General features: G+C 52.2%; 2 protein-coding genes and 1 long non-coding RNA gene across 9 annotated transcripts; 2 read left to right on the forward strand and 1 right to left on the reverse strand.

The window, feature by feature from the left end:
- Positions 1–1,773: 1,773 nt before the first annotated feature.
- LOC140849118 (uncharacterized) lies at positions 1,774–6,722 on the forward strand. Of its 3 annotated transcripts, XR_012130707.1 has the most exons (5): positions 1,774–2,087; positions 2,682–2,832; positions 3,282–3,430; positions 6,094–6,220; positions 6,587–6,722. It is a non-coding gene; the product is annotated as an uncharacterized lncRNA (long non-coding RNA). The 3 variants fall into 3 exon arrangements; XR_012130706.1 differs by having other exon boundaries at positions 1,774–2,832; XR_012130708.1 differs by having other exon boundaries at positions 1,774–2,832; positions 6,134–6,220.
- SGCA (sarcoglycan alpha) lies at positions 6,499–15,891 on the reverse strand. Of its 5 annotated transcripts, none has more exons than XM_036999136.2 (11): positions 15,734–15,891; positions 14,789–14,908; positions 14,537–14,691; positions 14,306–14,378; positions 13,777–13,975; positions 13,192–13,354; positions 12,745–12,830; positions 12,072–12,314; positions 11,882–11,908; positions 6,970–7,162; positions 6,499–6,693 (listed from the first exon to the last, which is right to left on the reverse strand). In XM_036999136.2, exons 1-10 carry the CDS (start codon positions 15,765–15,767, stop codon positions 6,982–6,984), a joined length of 1,281 nt encoding a protein of 426 aa, XP_036855031.2. In that variant the 5' UTR covers positions 15,768–15,891; the 3' UTR covers positions 6,499–6,693; positions 6,970–6,981. The 5 variants fall into 5 exon arrangements, with proteins under 5 accessions (XP_036855031.2, XP_073091563.1, XP_036855030.2 ...); XM_073235462.1 differs by having other exon boundaries at positions 12,072–12,299; positions 14,477–14,691; XM_036999135.2 differs by having other exon boundaries at positions 14,477–14,691.
- On the forward strand, positions 9,995–11,859 carry LOC108385127 (histone H1.9-like). Its single transcript, XM_036999137.2, has one exon. It carries the CDS (start codon positions 10,711–10,713, stop codon positions 11,221–11,223), a length of 513 nt encoding a protein of 170 aa, XP_036855032.2. The 5' UTR covers positions 9,995–10,710; the 3' UTR covers positions 11,224–11,859.
- Positions 15,892–22,822: the final 6,931 nt, after the last annotated feature.

Consider the following 22,822-nt stretch of genomic DNA (forward strand, 5'->3'; position numbering starts at 1 on the left):
CCTCCTGCCCATTCCTTACTCCTTTTAAAATGCTTGTTTCCTCTTCCTCCTTCTTTTCCCTTTCTTTTCCCCTCGCCCTCAGCCTGCCTGAGAACCTGAGGTGCCCGGAAGAAAGGCAACCGAGCAGCTCCCCAGTCCCAGGGAAAGGGGACAGTGGTGAGCGGTCACCAGGACATAGAGGAGTCAGAGAGTCCAAAGTCTGGAGCAGAGCAGGTACCCAAAGACCTGGAGGCAGGGAGAAGTTGACAGCTGTCACCCCTCCCACCCAGGGTCTCAGGGCCTAAGCCTCAAAGGCAGGAAAGGCCCACGTCCCTCTGTCTTGTCTACAGAGAGATGGGCAAGTCTACAGAGGCTGTCATCTGCAAATGCTGTGGCTGTCATTAAGTAGTCATGGCTATTAATTATAGCCTTTAATAATTCATCGTTAGTGCTTCTAGCACAATTGGGACAGTGTAGAAAGGGAATTAGTCTAGAGAAGTTAAGAAATGATGACAATAATGAAAGTTTATTCATGTGTAAATAACCCAAAGCTAAGTGGTGATCCACGATCCACTGATTAACCACTGATTGATTGGTGATGGCTCCCTGACACTGCCAGGTGACCCCCATCTATCTGGACCTTGAGCCCCTGGGGCCCCTGGTCTTCTCAGCCCCATCCCCACCTGCCCCCACAGGACATCCAAGGCTCTATCTGGCCACTACCTACCTGTCATTCTCACAGTCCCCTCCTTTGCCCACAACTGTCACACCAGCCAAAAAAGGTGACTGCAGTCCCTGCATATGCACCACTTTTCATTTCCAGGCCTTTCTTTTTGCCTTTTCCTCTGCCCTAATCTCTGCTTGCTCCACCCCTTACCCTCAGGACCATGCTCAAACCTCTCCTGTCCCCTCTTTCTCCTGCCCAGCCCTGGCTGAATTTGCCCCTTCTGAGTTTCCAAAGCTCTTCAAAATTAATCTTGGCCTTAATACCAGACACTGTTGCCATCTTACGCTGTCACGTTTTCACCCTGTTATTCCTTCCAGGCCTAGCGGAGTTGGCCATGGTCAGAAGCCAGGTGCTGCAATGCCGGGTGGGCCCGGGGGCCATGCACAGATACCGGGAGACTAATGAGAAAGGAAAAAAGACAGAGAGGCAGTCCTTCTAGGTGAGAGTGTAGAGCTGGGTGCCTTCAGGAACAGGCGTGAGCAGGCAAGCGGAAGAAGGGGTGAAAACAAGCCTCTGATTTGGTGGTCAGGGAGCAGACAGTGGTGGGAGGCCCTCGGCCAGCGCTTCCTGCAGCTACGACGTGTGCTCTGTCTGTGCCTTCTGATATGGTACCCACTAGCCACATGTGGCTCTGGAGCACTTGACATGTGGATCAATTTTTCATTTTAACTATAATTAATGTTAATAGCTACATGTGGCTAGTGGCTACCATATTGGGCAGCGCAGCTCCAAGCAAAGGAGTGAATATGCCTCTCACTACATATGTGCAAATCTACACGTGGGATCACGAATGTGTGTCTGTGTGGGCATGCACATATGAGGGCACATGAGGTGACAGTGCATGTCAGGGCTATGGTGGTGGCAGACTGTGTGACAGTGGCCCTCTGTGCAACTCAGTGCCTGTTCACATGGTGTGAGGCCAGAATGTGGTTTCAGTGTGTGTGCAGGACAGGAGGGGAGGGGACAAAGGGGCCATTGTACTACATTCCTGACTCAAGCCCTCCTCTCCGCTGACATCACGGCTGCCCTAAATACAGCTTCCCAGACCTGCTCCCCCAGACCCTGGCTGCCCTCTGCGTTCCAGCACTGCTCCATGGGGCTCACCTTTGTCTTCTCTGTAGGAGATAAGCTGTGTTCCTGTGCCTGAGTTTTTAGTCAAATCCAGATGGAAAATTCTAGAGAAGAAGGAGGTCTCTTGGATTTTTTATTTTTGCTGCTCTCAGAATCCTGGGACCCTTTTGTGGTGTGAATCCAGCTCCTGGCAGGATCTTCTACCACCACAACATGACGGATTTTCCCTCCTTTTCTCCCCAAATCCTAATCCTCAGCTTCCCAGGTGCTTCCAAGACGTTCCTGGGTGGAGCTGAGTGAGGTCGAGGAGGTGAGAGGTTGAGAGGGAGCTTCCAGGCTGGAGAGTGGGGGCCTCAGGAGCGGGGGCGTGTGGGGCTGTGTGTGGAACAGGAGCAAGTGAGGGGCTGCTCAGAGCCAGGACCCCCAGGGAGGAGGCACAGTGGCCGGGAGTGTGGGAGGCCATGTGAGTGAGTGGTGGGTCCAAGCCAGCTGTCCCTGGGTCTCATCCCTGGGCAAGAATGTCTCACTCTCTGGGTGCCCACCCACTCATGAACAAACATGCCTGTATTCAAAGGGGCCCTACACCCCTGTGGTGTGTTGGGGATGGGTGGGGGTCTGTAAATGTGGGGACAGCTTCCCCGCACATGGCAGAAGAAAAGATGTTGAGTGAACTAGGAACACATGGGTCTAGCATTTGGGATGTGTGTGTGCGTAGGCACAACAGGGGCCCTAGGAGGGTCTGTCTGTATGACTGACGATGAACAGGCAGGTGGAGCGGGGTGGAGTGTGAGAAAAATGAGGAAAGGCTGGGTGTGGGGGGCCCACCAGAAAAGCCTGGGCCAGTGGAGCTCGCGTGTGGGTGAGCAGCAGCACCTCGGTGTCCCCTTCCTGGCGTGTGCTCCAGAGGATACCAAGTGGAGCTGGGGGATGTCCACAGACCAGGAGGCAAGACCCTGGAAGAAAGATGGCCCTTGTCTAGGAGGGTACCTGGATACCTACACACACAGAGATTTCAAGGCTTTGTAGAGGATGCGCGTGGCAAGGCCCGGAGGGAGGTAAGTATGAAGGCGCTGGAAAGAGTGAGGTTTTCTCTGCCTATGATGGTGGGAGGGAGAGGAAGATGGGTGGGGTGGGGACCAAAGCACATTTTTGAACAAGGAGACCACATATTCAGACGACTCCTCTACTGTGGAGTAAGCCCCTGCAGCTCTCCAAGGCTTTGGAAAACTCTGGTGCATGCACAGAGGCCCGGTGTGAGCAGGCATTCCGGAGAGAGAAGGCAACGGGCTGAGCTCTGGGTTTGGGTCCAGTGGAGTGGAGATCAAGGAAGTGCCACGAAACTGGTGCTGCCCAATCAAAATATAATGCAAGCCATGTATGTAATTTTCCATTCTGGAGCAGCCATATTTAAAAAAATGAAAAGGAACAGGGGAATTTAATTTTAATGATGTATTTTATTTAACTCAATGTTTGTCCAAATATCATTTCATCATTACATTTGCAGCACCCAGTGTGGACTGGCCACATTGCCAGCTCTCAGTGGTTGCACGTGGCCAGCTCAGCCCTGGGCAGCAGATCAGCGCCAAGGAGCAGACGAGCTTCAGCCTCACCCCAAACTCACAGAGCTGGAACTCTTCCCCCAGGGAGCAGCATGTAATTAGAGCTCATTTAATCTGGATCTTGGGAGCAGGGAGACCCCACCAACCACTGGGTTTGGGGTGATCATTCCAGTGTGTGTATGTGATAGGAGCTGCTGGAGGCCAGGCACTTGCCCACCCCTCACAAAGCCTCGCAGCAGGGAGAGTTAGTTGAGGCCATTATGATCAACACGTCAGAGCTGTCATCGGAGCCCTGCTCAGACCCTGACCCCAGACATAACCCAGGGAGCTGGCTCTCTGAAATGGCATGTATGCAGGCATGTGTGTGTGTGTGTGTGTGTCTGGGAGGCGTGGGGGCTGAGGCTGAGTAGGCAGTGCCCTGCATCCCCATGCCTGGCAGAGATCCTCTTACCAAATGGGAGGTGGGGAGATGGCCACAGGTGGGGCTCTGTTTAGGGGGTACAGGATCATGTGGGCAGTGCCTGCTGTGGGACTGAAGCAGCTGAAGGTGGAGCATAATGTGAGTCTGAGTCTCAGGGTGGTGGTACAGGGACACTGTGTGACACTGTCTTTGGCAGTGACATGTTGGGGGTGGAATCTTACCCCTCAGTGAGCAGAGGGGTGCCGAGTGCTCTGCCTCCCCATGTACTGTCAGGGGTGGCTGGGCACGTGTGTGTCCAGGCATGGCTGGGTACCCTCTGTAGTCACGCCATCCTGCCAGCTGCTTGTCTGGGCCACTTCCTCCCAGGCTGGCAGCCAGGCTCCCATGTGCTCCTTGGAGTTGAACGGGGGAGAATGCGCTGCCAAGATGCCAAAGCAGAGCTGGAAAGCAGAGGGAAGCGAGGGGCTGGCCTAGAACTCTCCATCCCTGGCAGGGAAGGGAAGAGCACGGACCTGTGGCCCAGCAGCAGGGAAGGGAGCACAGAGACAGGGAGAGGCCTGCCCCCTCTTCAAGGAAGAGCCACCTCAGACAGAAGGCTAGCTGCTTGGATCCTCCAATCTGATCAGATTCTGTGCAAAGCCTGGCTTCGGCCAGACTAGGGACTGCCCGGGGAAGGAGGACACCCTGAATGAGAAAGCAGAGGCTCCCTCTTGTCCAGAACCCATGTGGTTGGGAAGGGCACCCAAAGAACATTCAGTCAACCAGTGTCTATCAGCAGATACACTGTGTCCCCTCTGAACCTTGCCTGCCCCCACAGGTTTCTATGGGATTGATTATTAGCTGAGAGTAAGCAATGCCTGGCGGGAGGGGGATGAGAACAGAATGGCAGAGCCTTAGCAATGGCCTTGCTCACCCCCTTTGCCCAGAGAGGAGAAGCGACCTCCTTAAGAGCTCTGAGTACACCCAGACCTGCAGGTCTGCTTCAGAATGTGCCTCCTGTGCAGGCACTGCAGCCCCAGGGGCACAGGCACCCTTGCAGGGCATGTCCTCCCAGAGAGTGAGGAGAGCTGGGCAGCATGCCCCAGAGGCCACAGCCGGAGCAGCTCTGAGGAGGGAGGCCTCCCCAGGATGCTGCCATCTGGGCAGAGACCAAAGGAGCCCAGTGAGAGAGGAGCTGTAACCATGGGAGCTGGGGGTTCCCAGCAGAGGGGACAGCAGGGGCAAAGGCCCCGAACAGCATGGTGAGATGCCGTGTGTGGCTGCAGCAGACACGTGACGAGGTCAGAGGGGTGGACACAGCCTGTGCCCCTGGGCAGAGTGTGGATTCCATTCTCAGTGGGCAGGGAAGGCACTGGACAGTCAGGGGTAGGGGGCAGTGCAAGACACCCTGATTTTTCCTTTTAAAGGATGGGTCCATGTCCTGTTGGAGACGAGACTGGAGGGGGCAGGGAGGGCAGGGAGACCATGGGAAAGCACTGCAGGGGTCCAGGAGCAGGCCCTGGGTGCTGGACTGGGAAGGTCAGAGCGACGGCAGGAGAGGTGGAGGGATTCAGCACCTATTTCCAAGGTGGAGATTCCTAGGAGTGAGAGAAAGGAGATGGGGCCAGGGCAGTTAGGGGCCCTCACAACCCCTTTGCCTATACATACATTTCTGAACGTGGGAAGCAGGTCCCTCCTCAGGGATCCTTGGCCCAGGAGGCACCACCATTAGGCTCACTCCACCCTCCCACATCAGCCCAAGCTGGGGTCCCTGTCTCCAGGTAAGGGAAACTCCCTGTGCATCCCCCGATCTCCACCCCAGGAACAGAAGACTGAGAGTCAGCTCCAGGACAGTGGGTGGATCCCCGGCCTCGCCCGTGAAACTCAAAAAGGGATTTAGAGGCCCAGGATGGGGGATGTCTTGCTCTTGTTTGGATTCTCTTGGAGTTGCCTTCTGGAGCCAGGGTCTGGGGCCTGGGCTACAAGTCCTTGCTCCTCTGCTCTCCCTCCATTATCTGGGTCTGTTCCATCTTTAGCTGGGTCCGGCTTGGTCTCTGGCTTGTCCTCCCAAGGGAGGGGTCAGAGGTGAGATGGGGCATGGCTCAGGTGGCTGTGGGCAGTGGGCTTTGGTTGTTGGCACCTGGGAGAAACCAGCTCAGGTCTTTTCCTGAGTGGCTGAGCATGCTACTCAGCTTGACAAGGGTTCTGGGCCCTGCAGTGTCCTCTGGACCCCCGGCTTGCCCTGGGGAAGCCCGCCAGGAAGGGGTCACCGAGCCTGGGCATGCAGAAGCCTGCATCCCAGCCCCTCTCCCCATATCTGGCTGGATTCTTTCTTTACAAAGGGGTGCTCCCTGCAGGGAATCCAGACAGGTGAAAGCCTGGCTCTCCTGCTTCCAGAACCCCTCACTGGTCCAGAAAGCTGTGTGGAGGTGGACATGCCAAGTTTGAACCCAAGCTCTGCCACTTGTTGCTCTGTGAACTTGGGTAAGTCACTTACTCTCCCTAGGCCTGCAGTGTCCTTGTCTATAAAATGGGGATAAAGATCTAGCAATTCCTTACTGATAGGTTCATGTGAAGATTAAGACCAGGGCCACACATAGCAGGTCCTTCCCCGTTTTTTCCAGAGAAATTGAGGAAACAACGAAATGCCAAGGGTCCAAAGCAGCTGGCTGCCTCTGGGGTCTCCCAGAAGGCAGAAAGGGAAACAGAGGCAGTGGGGACTGGGGAGGAGGGAGGCTGCTGAGAAGAAAGGGCTGCAGCAATAGGTGAGCAGAGTGGCAGGTATTTATTTACTCAGGAGTCCTGGGCCCAGACACCCTCACCCCATCCCCATCTCTCTGCTTATTCCAGGTCTGGGGACCACTGGGCCGGGAACTGGAATCAGGAGGAAGGATGTGGCTGTGGGTCGCGGCTGCTCCATGTATGGGCAGAGAGGGAGGATGAGGCCAGGACTCGAACTGGAATAGCAGAGGGAAGAGAGAGCTGGGAGCAGGGAGGACCAGTCCCTGAATCTCCTGCCTTCCCCACCCTGACCCTCTGACCCCAAATGCTTGGCATGGGGGGGAGGGAGCATAGCACTGGCACTGCTCACACCCCCACCACTGCCTCAGAGGGGCAGGCAGGTCTGTGTGCCCTTCCCTTGACCTCTCCCATCCCCCACCACCTGCCCCAGCCTACAGACAGAGGCCACCTTGTGTCCAGAAATGAGGCCAGCGCTCCCCAGCCAGACCCACCTGGGCAGGATCTCAGTGCTGGTCCAGGATGAGGGGCACCTGGGCACCATCCACCTGGGGAGGCAGCCGCTCGCCTGTGCGCACGTTGAACATGGGCAGCGTGGAGAGGGGCCGGGGCACCTGCCGGCTGGCTGCCATGTGCCGCAGCTCCTGTGTGTTCCCGTGGATGGTGCAGTGGTGTACCATCTGAATACTGGGGCACAGGGTTGGTGAGCTGTCACCTCCACATGCCAGCCTCCCATGGGCCCACCTGGCACTGCCTCTGCAGTCTTCCCCACTTGTTATGTGTGGGGACTCACACATGTGACAGGCATGGGGAGGACGGACAGCAAGGTCTTTGGCACCACCTCAGTGCCCAGGGACTGAAGCATGGGCTCTGGGTGCAGACAGCCTGGGTGCAAAGCTGTGTATCCTTCATACTCTGTGCCTCAGTCTCTTCAACTGCACAATGCAGATAATAACAGAATCTACCTCCAGCATTGTGGTGGAAATTAAATGAGAAAATGCAGGCTGGGTGTTTAGAAAAGTGCCTGGTACTTGGTAAGGGCTCCCAAAATACTGAGACATGAATAGATACAGTGGATATGCACATCAGAGGCTAGTGTGTGCTGCGCTTTGACTGGTGACCACCTGCTAGGGCCCTTCTAGCCCTCACCTCCTTCCCCCAGCCCTCTCTGCCTCCACGGAGAAGCCATCCTCCTCCCCACCCCCATCCCTGTCTTAGTCTAGCAAACCTACCCCACCACTTTTACCTGCCTCCTGGCTTTTGTGCAAGCTGCTTCCTGCCAAGCCTGCTCATCTTTTGGCTCCTCAGACCTGTCCTCTGCTCTCTCTGCACCCTGACCCTTCCCATCTCCACCCCAGGATGCCCCCAGCACTGACGCTGAGCCTTCTCTCTGTCTTTCAGAGGCCCGCCTGGGCCTCCACCCTCAACAGGCCTGAGATCCCAGTGGCACTGAGTGAACTGACTGCCACACCCATGGGGAAAATCCTTCCTGAGGTCTAACTCATTTCTCTTCAATAAGGCTCAACCTTATTCTCATTTGACATTCTCCTGGGCTTGCTTTCTGCTGTCCAGAGGCAGGCTTTGGTTCATTCTGAGAAACAGGCTAGCACCATGGTTAAACATGAGGCCTTGCTTTGGGTGTGAATGGGAGTTCCACTGTTTACTTGCTGTGTGACCTTGTGAAAGTTACTTAATCTCTCTGTGCTGCGGTTTCCTCTTTCATGCAGTTGCATGAATTAAATGAGTTAATAATACAGGAAGAACATTTAGGTGTCTCCTGGTCAGCATGCAGCCAGTGGTAGCTATTATTATAGGGAGCCTTCTTGCTATCATCATCATCAGTGTCATTTTATTATGGTGGCCCACTGATGAACTTGGCTTCCAGTGGAAGGATGAACCCTCCCACACCTGTGTGCCCAGTGTGGAGACATTTTCCTAGACTAGCAGGTTTCCTGGTCAGACAGACCACAGGGACTTTTCATTACAAACAGTAAGAAACGGTTTTCTTAAAGGGACAGGGGTGCCAGGCAGGGTAGAAGTACCCTAATTGCCACCCAGGTAGTGATCAGATGGAGGCGGGGAAGTGGTCCCCAGGCATGCCCAAGTTTCAGTTAGTGGACACAGACTCCTGCTAGAGCCACAGAGATTAAACTACTTCCTAGCTGCGTGCTGAATGGGCCACACGCCTCCTAGGGGCCAGGACCAAGTCCTGTCTGGCCAGCAGGAGGAGGTGGAGTCACGCTACAAGGCCAGGGGAGGGTCAAGATGAGCTCTTGAGTCTGGAATTTGGCAAGCAGAGCTGTCCAAAACACAATTTTCCATTCCCAAGCCAGGGGAAGCTGAGGGGGAAAGGGAGCAAGAAGGGTGTGGATACTGAGGGCTGCAGGCAGCCCGGCAGGTAAGGGCCCCCTGGGGGAAGGGCCCTAGTTAAGGGCCTCCTTCCTGCCCCCAATCCCACATCTGGGACTCATTACTCTGACAACACACACAGGTGGCAAAATGGGCTGGGATGTTTTCCCAGAGCAGGAGCAGAAGCCAGACCCACAGTGCGCCCCCCACCCCCACGCCCACCCTTCCACATCAGCGCTTCAGCGGACAAACGGAGGGACAGTGTTTCCTACACACACACACACACACACACACACACACACACACACACACACACACACACACACACACACACACACACACACACACACACACACACACACACACACACACACACACACACACACACACACACACACACACACACACACACACACTCCGCCACCAACACATAGCCCCTCAATGGCACACCGACCATGGGAGACAGTCAGGATGGAGACCTTCCTGGCCACGAAATCTGACATAGACGGCAGATTCATGCTTTGTGGATAATTTGAAAAATGGCAGACATTGAATAAGCTAAAAAAAAAATTGGATTTTGTAGAAATAAATCAATACAAAATCCAATCCAACAAGGACTAATATTGCACATTGCACATGGTAAGACTGGTTATTGATTCAAAATTGATGGAGGGAGCAGATTTTCCTGACTCCGTCAGAACTACACAACTGACCCAGGAAAGGTGGCTGTGGTGGAAATTACTAGTCAGAAGAAAATATCCACAATAGCAGAATATATCATTGATATATATCAGAACTGAGGAATACAATCCTCCCTGTTAAATTTACACAGAAAATCACTGATCCCAATGGGAGAAAATTCTATCAAACAGACATGAAAAAATAATAAAAAAGCAAAGTCTTTTCATTGCTTTGTGTATAAAGTTGATCAAGGAATTAAAGAGACTTAGGTGGATCAAGGAATTACATTTCTGGTCACCCTGGAAAATACATTCGTCATAAAAATTAATGAATTTTGGTGTAATTCTGATTCTAAAAACGTTTGTAGTCCTTGACCCAAAGTGTTGAGATAGTGGGACCAAAAAGTGGGTTTAAAACTGGGGTCTCAGACTCCAAGAATGAACTAGTGGTTACCAAAGGGGAGAGGTGTGGGAGGGCGGGTGGGGAGGCAGGGAGAAGGGGACTGAGGGGTATTATGTTTAGTACACATGGTGTGGGGGATTACGGGGAGAACAGTGTAGCACAGAGAAGGGACATAGTGGATCTCTGGCAACGTGCTGCACTGATGGACAGTGACTGCAGTGGGGTATGGGTGGGGACTTGATAATATGGGTAAATGTAGTAACCACATTGTTTTTTCATGTGAAACCTTCATAAGAGTGTATATCAATCATACCTTAATAAAAATTTTAAAAAACAAAAATAAAAATAAAACTGGGGTCTCAGAGTACCCTGAAATGGTCTGGCATGCATGCATAACCATACCGTATAGTCCACTCCTCAGGCCCACACAGACTCAGCCCTTCTTCCCAGAGTACGTGCCATGCTCACTACCTGGCATCTGCCTCCAGGGTGGAACCATGGGGCCATTGTGAGCCTCACAGGATTCTGGTGGCCTCACAATGACCCCCTGAGGTCATCAAGAGATAACCTCACCAGCCCCTGAGCTTGAGGCACAAGTCTCCTGAGGCCCGTTTGGGGGATCATCCTTGGTCCTCCCTAGCCACGCCACCAGGGGAAGGCCCAGATTGAAGCCTCTCAAGGAAGCCTTTGAGGGGAGCAGGGACTGGGAGGCACCTCATCCACCAAGAGCAACCTGGTGGAGACTTCTAGCTGCCATCCTGGAGGACCTCGCACCCAGTTCCCTTCATCCTCCCCAGGGAGAGATGCAGAATGACACTTTGTTGCCCCTGCTATCTTTACCCTTGGCCTTAAACACTGCCTTGAGCACCAGCAGGCAGGCCAGCACGTCCGGACTCCCGAGCGAGAATGAGACTGACCACCATGCCTGCCTCAAAGGCCACCGGAAGCCCAGCATCTCCAAGGTGATTCTGGGGGTTGTGGCAAACAAGGGGGCACACACCCACGTGTCCCTGGCCACCCTGAAGAAGGCAGTCACCACCACAGGTTACAACATGACTCGCAACGCCTGGTGCTTCAAGAGAGCGCTCAAGGGGCTGGTGGACAAGGGCATTCTCAAGCAAATGACCGGCAAGGGGGCCTCCAGTTCCTTCTGCATGGGCAAGAAGAACGCGTCCAAGTTCAAGCTCAAGGCCAAAAGCAGGCAACAGCAGCAGCGGGGGTGGCCTGGGCAGCGCAGGTTGATGCTGGGCTCCAAACATGGGCGCAAGCAGCAAGGCAAGGGGGTTCGCAGGGTGGCCAAATGCAGCCACAATTAAAGAGGCAGGCTTGCAAGCAGGCAGGGTGCCAGGCTTCCACAGGCTCAGTGCAGTGGGAATAAAAGGAGCCTAACTTATTTCACAACTGCCTCCTGGAATCTTTGGGGCTCAGGGGTGGGAGAGGAAGAGGGCTGGGGCACAGAAGAAGCACAAGGCCATGGAGGGGAAAAGCTGGGAAAAACTAGGGTGAGATGGATTTGGGAAGGGCTTGAGGAACTGAAAGCACCCATTAGCTAGTCCAACCACATCATCTTGCATGTGGAGAAACTGAGGCCAGAAAGGGTCACAGGAATTGTGTGACAGAACCCAGCCTAGAACCCAAGTGTCTGACTCAGCAAAGTGTGTGGGTGTATGCTGGGAACTCTTAAGTTGCTTCTCAGACCCTTTCCCCGAAGAGGCAAGCAGATCCCCAAAGTCTGGTGAGGTCCCCTCCCCTGTCCCATGCCACCACCGACTGTTCCATGGAGACCAGAAAATGAGGCCAGGCCAGGATAGGTCCGGCCCAGCATTCAGCAGCCCAGGGCTAGAGCTCAGAGGCCAAAGGTGGCCCCCATCATTCCAGAGAATCTGGTTTGTCAGTCTGCTCATGGAGGCTGGAAGGTCCAGTTTGACAGTCTAGTAGGGGCTCCCACCCAGCCCCCCACTTTCCTGTACTCACTCAGAAGTGGCCAGGTCTCTCTTCAGCCTGTGGAAAAGTGAAGGAGAGGATAAGCTACTACCTACAATCCCCAGCCTGGTGCCAGGCCAGGCAAGAGGCCCCCCGACTCCTCTCCTGGCTGAGGCCCCGCCCCTCGTGTTGTCGAGCGAGTGTGAGCACCAGCCTCCCTAGGCTCCCTGCCCACACTCACCGTCCCTCCCGCCGGCAGCACATGATGTAGGCCAGCAGCAGGGCCAGCAGCAGGGCCAGCAGCAGGGGCACGAGGAGGGTAACTAGCGCATCGGTGAGGAAATCTCGGGCTGCAGCCTCAGTGGGTGGGCAGAAGAATGGGTCGTGCTCCAGGATGCCATCGCCCGGGGTGGGTAGCTCATCTGCGGGCTCTGGCACTGATTTATCCACCTGCTCAGAGAGCCCAGGGCTGACCCAGGAGCGGCTGGGTGGTCCCAGAGCATCAATGTCCCCTGATGGATCGGGTTTCCCCCTGCCTGACCCCCAGCTCAGGTGACCTGCAGGATAAGTGCTGGCTTAGCATCCAGCAGAGGAAGCCCGGGAGAGGCGGACTGGACCATGGTCAGGGCACAGCTCTAGGGGCTGACCATCGGGGTTTGAATCCTGACTCAGACAAGTTCTGTGCTGGACGACAACTCCAGGGGCCTCAATGTCCTCCCCTAGTAAAATGGGAATGCTAATAGGTCCTGGAGCGGTCGAGAGGATAAACATCTTGATGGCAGAGTGCCTAGCACACAAAGTGCTCCAGAATGTTGATTACTAGTCCCTGGCTGCACTGTTGGTCAAGTCACAGAAACAGAGTACTCTAGGGGTTCCCAGCCTGGGGAGTCAGGATCTCTAAGGACCCCAAATACCTCTGCTCAATATCCCCAAGAGCCGTAGTGAGCATGGGCGTGACGGCTATCTGTTCCTTATCACAGGCAGATTTGCTAGGTGACATCTTAGAAGGAAGCAGACAGAGCTGTCACACAAAGGTCCTTGGTAGAAAAAGGCTTTGGACCCGCCCTACGGGAGTGATTGTTCCAGCTATCGGGGACAACTGGGACCTCTGTAGCTGATGTAGAGCTCTTGTCTCTGGGTTGTGGGCTCTGTCTCCCTCTTGTGGGATAAAGTAAAACTTCAGGTTGTGAGTGCTTTAGAGCATGCTTGTGGGGCAGGGTGAATGGGGCAGGGGATGTGCCTGTAGAGATAGGGAAAGAAGAGCCACAGATAGAGAGATGGGATGGGAAGGTAGGGTAGGGAGGAGACTACGGTGCAGGCCATGCCCTACCCCCACCCCCAGAGCCAGGGTCCCTCCTCACCAGGGACACATTGCACCAGTCCACTCGGAAATGAGGTGCTAAGGTGTCATAGCAGGACAGGAGCGGAGGTTGGCCCTGGGCACAGCGAGCGTGGCTGTCAGGGGATGCCACCATCTTCAGGCAGGTGGAAAAGGGTGAGGCGGAGCCCACCTTGATGTACACCCTGGGCCCAGATAGAAGCCACCATCAGCAAATTCAATGGGTATCACTAGGCCCTGGAGATTTGGGTGTTACAGGGCCACCCTGAGATCTGGGGTTATGGTGAGAGTAGACAGAGCAGCCAAGTCTTCTAGGGCATCTTCCTAGGAATGTCCTCTGATGGATGAATCTTTTATGTCCTTATGGGGCACCAAACATGCAGAGATCAGGGTGAGTAGGGTTCAGATCCAGGAAGGGCAAGAAGGAGGGGATGGTTAGAGGAAAATGGACAACAGTGTGAAGCTGGGAGGTACAAATGGGCATGGTGTGGCTGCACGAAACTGAGTGAAGCCCCACCTGGAAATTAAATTAGGGAGACCCGTTATCCAGACAGAAGGAAAGGTGTTGCCTCCTCCACCAAGAAGGCCTCCAGGGTTGCACACTTACCCTTCCTTACGGCCCTCAATGGGAAGAGGGACGCGGCCCCCACGGTCCAAGGCAGAGGTGATATTGAGCAGCTGGAGCTCCCCCGGCTCCCAGAGCCCCCTCAAGGCTGTGAGGAAGCGACTGGCAGGTGCCGAGGGAAGCACCTCCTCTACATCATGACTGCACACCAGGAATTCAGCCTGGTATGGCAGCAGGGGGCCTGGAAGTGCCAGGATGGCACATCAGGCTGCACCCAGCTTTCATGGGTCCTTTGAAGCCTCCCCCCACCCCAATGTCTTCCCATATCCCCTTGGACTCCTTCCTTCCTCCTGAACATCCCATTCATCACAGGCCCCAAATACCTGTACCCGACACCCAGTCTCAATGACTGGCCCACAGCCCCATGGACTGTCAGCAGAGCAGCTAAGAATACAACTCCAGAGTCCTTCCAGGATGCCTTGCTCCCCACTACTCCCAAGTCTCCCCTCTCTCAGGGGTATTCCCCAAGATGGGCACTGGTGGAGTGGGGGTGGGGTCAGGCTGATGGTACCTTCTGGGTTGCCAGTCAACAGCACCAGCCTCTGCTGGGTGATGTTGAAGCTGTCTCGATTGTAGGCTATGACCTGGGGAGGATGGAGAAGAAGGCTGGGAGAAGTGATGTGGCTGGGGCCTGGCAGCAGAGGACTCAGACACCACCACGTTCGCGGCATATATAACTTACGTAAATGAACATGAGTGAGCACCCACATGTAACACAGCCCACTGGGGTCCCTGCTGGTACCTCGATGACCTGGCGTCCACGATCTTCTGGGGTAGGGGTGCCATAAAGGAAACCAGGGTGGTGAGGGCTGCGCTGGGTGTAGCGGAGCCACCGGGGCAGGTCTGGGTGTCCCTGAAGGTGGGCGTGGTAGGTGATAGGGACGGTGGGTGGGACAGCTGGTGGAAGGGAGGAGAGGGGATCAGAAACATGACAGGAGACTTCGCCCACCAGAGGCACTCCCAGCCCACCCCATGCTAATCAAGCCCCTCTCACCGACGTGCTCAGGAAGGTGCTGGAAGGTTTCATGGTTCAAGGTGTGCACAAAGACGCGGCCCACAAGCGGGTGTAGGGTGGTCTGCTGGGCCTCGATGCTTCCCAGCCCTGTCAGGAGACCTGTGGGGACACCACAAACCCCAAACACAGGGACCAGCCTCAGTCCTGGGTAAGCTCCCCTACTCTCCCATGTCCTGGTGCCCTTGAGATATAGAAGTGTGTGAGGGGAGGGGGCTCCCAGGAAAGGCCTGGATGGGACCCTGGCTGTGCCATACACTTTAGCCAGCGACAAGACAGACCTTTGCTTAATTTGGATTCCTGGGAGCCCCTCCCACTGCCTCGGTCTTAGGCCTCAGTAGGAGTCACAGCAGGCAGGGACTAATGCTTGGCTGGGAGGGTGTGTGTAGGTGTGTGTTTAGGGCACTTGTAAAAGAACCCTTAACACTGAGTATCTGGGAGGCAGGAGGGTGGGGAGGAGCTTTTGGAGGAGGTGGGATAGCCGTTCTGGGACTCCCCACCTGTCTCCCCTAATAAGCAGGAGGGACAAGGCCCACACTTAGCCCAACAAAAGCTGAGTAAAGGGCATCCTGAGCCCCCGGGAGAGGCCCTGTGGCAGCTGGCCCCCACACCCTCCCAGAGCCAAATTTAGCCTAGGCCTAGAGAGAAGCCAGCCCAGCCAGCCCTTTAAAGGGCCCATGAGGCCCTGGGCCTGGGTTGGGCCCAGGACACCGCACCCCTCGGTGTTCCCAGCCCCCTTCACCCCAGAGCCCAGCTCCAGCCCCAGTTCCCTCAAACCCCTACCCCTGCAGGCCCAGCATTAACACTCTGGAGTCCTCTGGCCCCCACCGGCGCCCCTGCCTGAGAAGCTTCTGTACTTTCATCTCTTTCCCCCTTAAGTCCCATCCCTCCGCCCTAGACCTCTCCCGGCAGAAGGCCCCAACTTGCCCACAAGAGGAATCCAGATGAGCACTGGCGCCATGGCTGCCCGGCCCACCGCCGGCTGTGTGAGTGACAGAGACAGGAGCAGGGCGGATGGGAGGGAGGGAGGGAGGTGTCCCAGAGCTGCTGGGCCCTGGCTTCCGCCTGTGGGCCCTCCCCATCCCCACTCGGAGCAGGCACTGAATCTGGGGTGGATGCTCCCTCCCTTGTCAAGGTCCCTCCAATCACCTCTTCCCAGTGGTCAAAGTATGTTTTCTAAAAACCAACCTGACAATGGCGTCATTGCCCTGAGCTCCCCAATTGTTGATGGCTTTTGGGCCCTTCCTGTACCTGGCCATCCTTTGTAGAATCCTCTTGTACACCACCCACCACACGCACACACACACGCGCACACACACACACACACACACACACATACACACGCACAGGACCTCAGGCTTTTACCAGCCATGCTCTTCTAAGTCTACAGCTCTTCGCACAGGCTGTTCCCTCTGCCGGGAGTTCCTTTCCTGCCCTCATCCAGCCAGCAAACTTCCACTCACCTTTCAAGCGCAGCGCAGGCACCCTTCCTCTCTGAAGGCTTTCTGTCCTTCTTCCTCCCCCTGGGATGCAGGGCATAGCCCAACCACACAGCCCTGAGCACTGTGGGGTGGACTAGGGGCTTGTTATCTTTGTATCCTGTACCTGGTCCAGGACCTGGCATCTGGAAGGTATGGGTGCCCCTTCACCCAGTCCCCAGCACAGGGAAGAGAGAGTCCTGGACAGGGCCAGCAGGCAGAGACAGGGGAGTGGAAGAGGTGGCACCAGCTTGGAGGCCTGCAGGCCTGGGCATGAATCCCATCTTGACCACTTACTGGAGATGTGGCCTTGAAAGAGTCAATTGCCCTCCCCGGGCTCTGTTTCCATAACTACAAACTGGCAAGAATAGTACTTGCCTCTTGATGTGCTTGTGAGGAATCCACAAAATCATGAATTCCATACCTATTGACAGAGCAGCCCCCACATGCCAGGGTCTAAGGATGCCAAGATGAGCAGCAGCCTCCTGCCCATGTAGACCTTGCATGCTGGTGGGTGACTTCTAATCCCTCCCTGCTGCTATGCTGAAGCTTTTACCTATATTTACTTATAGCAACTCACTCTAGCCCACAGCAGTTCCACAAGGCAGGTATTAATTTTGTCCCCATTTTACAGACAGGAATACTGAGGCACAAGGGATGTGTAACTCCCCCAAGGAAGGCCACAATTCTGACCAGCTGAATGCATGTGAAGACTTAGCCCTGTGTCTGACTTGATCCATGATACCCAGCTGTGCTTGCGCAGGGGCACCGTTTCCCCTTCCTTCCGCATCTGCCAAAGGATGTTGGCCCAGATGTAAAGGGGTAGGATGCCCTCTCCCAGGGTTTCCCATTCAGAGCGGGCAGAGGGGCAACTCCCTAGATGCCCTGAGAGGGAGGCAGGGGCCCATAGGTGCCAGGGTTCCAAAATTCTTGGTGTCTGCGTGAGTGTCCCTCCTGGCCTTGAGACTAAGGGCTTTGACATGGCACCCCTGTAACCAAACACCCCACTCAAGGATGTCTGTGGCCTGCCCTCGGTCAGGCCTGAGGGGCAGGGTGTTGGCCTGCAGACTGGGTGACCATTGGGCAGTTTACTTAGTCTTTGTCCCTTCCTCTCTCTCTCCACCTGACCATCCCACCTGTTCCCTAGAGAGCCACCAAATTCCACAGTCAGCATTCACTTAGACAGGGCGGGGTTTGTCCCAGAGTCACCTTGGCACCCCTGTGCCTTTTCTGAGATGGAAGGCCGGAGGGAGAGTCAGAGGGCTCTGGAGGAGCAGGCAGAGGTGCCAGAGCTGGGCCACCTGCCAGGGCCTCAACCCCTCAGCCGCTCCACGTGACTCTCCTTGCCCCTCCGGGCTATTTTTGGAGCCACCCACTCACACCCTCAGCTGTCTTAAGGTAGCAGTGCCTGAATCCAGTGCCAGCAGGCCCACAGAGGCCAGCCTTCCTTACTGATCCTTCTCCCCTTCGCCAAAACCAGGGGAAGCAGGGACCATACTAGGAACCAGCAGGAAGTCCCTGAATGTCTTGCCTGACTCACCATAGGACCTACCCCACCTCAGAGCCATCAGCCCACAATGCTCAGCACCCTCTGTTCCTTAGGGCCTTGGGGTAGGCAGTAGCGTCACAGAGTCTTCACTCTTCTTATATTGGAAATTTTAAATAAAACAAAAATACACAGAATAATATAATGAGCCCCCATATATCCATCACACAGCTTCAACACTCAGCAACTCTTGGCTAATGTTATTTCATCTATTACATTATATTATCCCTCCCAATTTCCCTTTCCTATTTAATGTCCTCCCTCAGTATTTCAGTATGCATCTTTGAAAGGCAATGACTCTTTTTTTAAACATAATCACAATTATTATACCTAATATGTTATTATATCTTGAAGTTCACAGTAATTCCTTAATATCAGATCTATAGTGTTCAAATTTCCAACTTCTCATAAATGTTTTTCATACACAATGTATTTGTTTGAATCAGAACCCAAATAAGGTGTACCTACTGCAACTGATTAATAGGTCTCTTTTAAGTCTCTTTAAATCTATAGGTTTCCCCCTCCCACTAACTCTGTCCTGGAGGGAATCAGGTCATTTGTTGGGTAGTTTTTCACTGGCTGGGTTTTGCTTGTTGCATCTCTATGGTGTTCTTCAGCATGTTCCTCTGACCTCTGCACTTCCTGCAAATTATATTTCCTGTCTGTTGTTATTTCCTATAAATTGTAATTGGTTGGATCAAGAGTCCTGATCAGGTGTAGATTCCATTTTCTCTGGCAAGAGCATTTCATAGATGGTGGTGTTGCTTTTTCCATCTGGAGGCACAATAGCCATTGAGGCTGTGTGAGTTTTCTATTTGTTTGTTTTTGCAATACGTAAGAGTCAAATGCAATCACTCCTCCTTTATTAGCTGGGATAATTCTAGACAGAGAAACGGCCCCTTACCATTTGGTTACAGAGTGGTACAGCTCATACAGGAAAGACAGGATACTTGATTCTGTTCCTGTATTTACCAATTTCAAAATAATGAGTTGATATCCTAGCATTCTCTAAACTGTGACCAGTTAGCATTCTTTAAAAAAAGAAATTAGTAAAAAAATTATGAATTTATGATTTTACACATATTTGATTGCTTCAATCCATTGCGACTTGTGCCTCTCCTGACACTCAGGTTGTCCCCTCCTGAGCTCCGACTTGGTCCTCACCATCTGCAGCATCTATCTGGGTAAGGTCTCTGATCTCCATCTGTCTCAGCCTGTCTCCACAAGCCCAGCCCAGTTCTGGAACCTCTGCTTTACCCCTGTTACCCTCTGGAGCTGGTTCTCTGTCTCTGCTGCTTTGCCATCTGCACCTGTCTCAGCTTTCTGCCCGATCTCTGCCTGTCAGCGTCTCAATTTAATCCCACTGGCCCTTTGTCTCTGCCTCTCCTCATCTAAGTGAATGTTTTCTGAATGAATGAATGATTGAATGAATGTATCATCTCCCCAACTGTCTCATTCCACTTTCGTCTTTTTGAACCTGTCTCCTGATTTCTGAGAGCCATATTTTTTCTTCATCTACATCTAAAACGAGGGATTATATGTTGTCATGAGGGACAAAGAAAAAGGATTTTCATCATGGTGATTTGATTGTAGCATCTGCCTCGCAGACTCCACCCACATCTTTCTCCCTCACGCTCCTCACCGCCCCCACTCAACAACAAAGGGTGCGATACGTCAGTCAGCCACGAGAGGGCGCATCTACTGGCTTCAGCCCGGACCTGCGCCTGCGCAATACTGGGGCGGAGTGAGGGTTGGAGGGAGCGCCCCGCCTAGGGTTGGGGATGCGCGTCAGAAATGCGTGGTGAGCGCGGCGGCCAGAGGGGGCCGATGGAAGAGGGAACCCAAGGCCTCGAGCTACGTCGTCCTCCCCTTCCGGGTCCAGAGGATGTTTTTCCAAATGGGAAGGAGAACCGGCAAGGAAGCAGGGGGCTGGACACAATGCTCTCTTTCCCACCTTCCCCCTCATCTGTAATCAACCCTCCGGCTCCGGGGTACATTTCCTTATTTCCCCACCTCCCCAGACGTTTGAGGGCACTAGCCTGAGTATCTAAGTGTACCCAGAATTCTCTTGCCCTTTTTATCGGTGGTTCAGGCCTCGAAGGGGTTTCTGGAGCCTCGTGACAGCCCCAAACCATCAGTCATGAGTCTGAGAATGCCAGGGACCATCCCAGCCAAACTTTTTGGCTTGCAGTTGAACAGAAGGGGAGGGACTGTCCGAGGTCTTACTGCGCAGGACTGTTAGAGCGCTTTCCACCGAAACACTCCCCGTCTGTAAAGTGGGGGAAATGAGATCAATGAGATAATGGAAGTGAAAGTGCTTTGTAAACTGTAAAGCTCTGGAGAAAGTAAGGGGTCTTTTATTTATTTATAACTGACAGTGCAAGGCAATAGCTGTCCAGGGCCAGTCCAGGGGCACAGCCTGAGAGGTGGGAGAAGTCAGATTTAGAAGCCACCACTCGGTGATAGAAAGAGTAGGAAAATAAAATGCCTGGCATTTTTTGCAGTCAGTGTGATTATTTATACAGAAAACCCAAGAAAGTCTACAGAGAATACAGATTCTCTATGTTATAGAGTTATTAAGAGAGATCAGCAAGGTTGAGGGACAAAGATTAACATCCAAATACAAATAGAATACAATATTCAATAGTGTTTCTATACACTAGTAATAATTTATTAGTAATTGTAATATCTTTTTTAAAAGAAATCATTAACAATAAAATTAAAACTCACAAAAGATATTCAATGATATTTATGAAGAAAAAAGCCTATAAAACTATAGGCTATAGAAGGAATATATAGAAAGATGTATTAAGTTTAGAGATGGGAAGCCTCCACGTCATGAAGACAGGTATATACATACTAATCTGACGATTCAATGAAAGCCCAGTAAATATCCCAACAGGATTTTTCAGAGAGCTAGGCAAACTGATTCTAAAATTCATATGGAAGAGCAAAGGACCACGAGGAGATGAGACAATTCTGAAAAAGAATAAACCCCTAACAGATACCAAGACTTATTTGAAAGCATAGTAATTAAAACAATGTGGTATTGGTGCCGGGCTAGACAAAGAGATCAATAGAAAGAACAGAGTGGTCAGAAACAGATCCAAGCATATGTGGGAATTTGATTTATGATGGCAGTGGCATTGCAACTCAGAGAGAATAAACTATTAAATAAAAAATGTTGTGACAATTGGCTTTTCATATGAAAAGTCTTCACACCATCCATAAATATTAATTCCAGATGAATTAAAAACTAAATGTGAAAAACAAAACTTCAAAATAATTAGAAAAAAATGTAGAAGGTCTCAGGGTAGGAAAAGATCTCTTAGACAAGAGACACAACTCACAAAAGACTGGCCAATTTTACTACATTACCAAAAAAGTTTTTTTTCATAGCATTCTGCTATGAAAATGACATGAACAAAATTAAAAGACAAGCAACAGCCTGGGTGACAATGTTGGCAACACATAAAACAGATAAAAGAGTAGTTTCCATGATTTATAAAGAGATCCTGCAAATCAATAAGGGAAGCACAGACATTTTGAGTGTCACCCAAAGGCATTCTTTTCCCTTCTTCCTTACTAATAGAATCTTGGTCTGATTCAGGAATCAAGGGTCAAGGCTTTGGGGGAGGCAGGCCCTACCCCAGCTCCATGAGGTGAACAGTGGTTGGTCTAAATATAACATGATACTTTGGTTCCTCTGTTCAATTATTGGTTTTAGGCGTGAACATGTATACAATTCTGGTCACCAAGACCATAGGGAGATCTCCTGTAGGGCCCCTGGGAAAGAGACACTGAGAAAAAAGCATCCACTTTCTTCTGTATCTAGACATTGTCTTCAAGAGACACCTGTAGCTGAGGCAGCCATTTTGGACCATGAGAGGACCAGTCTAAGAGGCAAACCAACATGATGAGGAAGAGATTGTAGCAACAGGTATACAACCTGGTTCCTGATGTCACAGCTGAATCTCCGAATTAATCAACACTAGGACTTCTTGTTATATGAGATAATAAAATTCCTTTTTTGTTTAAGCTACATCTAGGTGAGCTTTCTATAACTCACATTGAAAGCTGCAATTGATAGTAAAGGATATAGACATAAGCAACTCACCCAGAGGAAACCTAGTTGGCCAATGAGTATGATAAGATGCTCGACCTCAGAGGCAGGGAATGCAGATTCAAATAAGATACCACCTCACACCCATCAGACTACAAAAATAAAAAGTCTAGCAAGAGCAGATGTTGACAAGGATGTGGTCACACAGGACATCTTGTACAAATGCTGGTGGTGAGAGCATAAACTGGAGCAGTCACTGTAGAGAGCAGTTTGGCAGTACTAGTCAAGAGAGTGCACCTGTCATACAACTCCAGCTTTCTGATGCACTCTGAAGATGGGTTCAAACAAGTGCAAGGGTGTACTTGCAGTCCTGCTTATAACAGCCAAACACAGAAACAAAACTGATAATAAATGGTAGTTTATTCATGCGATGATATAATAAACAAGTTAAAGTGAAGTAGTCAAAGCCATATGTATTAATATGGCTCCATCATGAAAAACTTGTCAAGTGAAAAAAAAGACACAAAATGATACACACGATATGATGGTGATTATATACATATCCGTAATACAGAAAGCATTACTATATGCTGCTCTGTGAATAAAATGTGTAGGGAAAATATAAAATCATCATGGACTAGACTTTAAAAAGAAGGAAATTCTGACACATGCTGCAACACGGATGAACCTTGAAGACATTATGCTAGCCAACAGGCACATGAAAAGATGCTCCACATTGCTAATCATCAGAGAAATGCAAATTAAAACCACAATGACATATCACCTCACACCAGTTAGGATGGCCACAATCCAAAAGACAAATAACAACAAATGTTGGCAAGGATGTGGAGAAAGGAGAACCCTCCTACCCTGCTGGTGGGAATGTAAATTAGTTCAACCATTGTGAAAAGCAGTATGGAGGTTCCTCA

This window comes from Manis javanica, chromosome 4 (assembly GCF_040802235.1).
Source record: "Manis javanica isolate MJ-LG chromosome 4, MJ_LKY, whole genome shotgun sequence".
Lineage (NCBI taxonomy): Eukaryota > Metazoa > Chordata > Mammalia > Pholidota > Manidae > Manis > Manis javanica.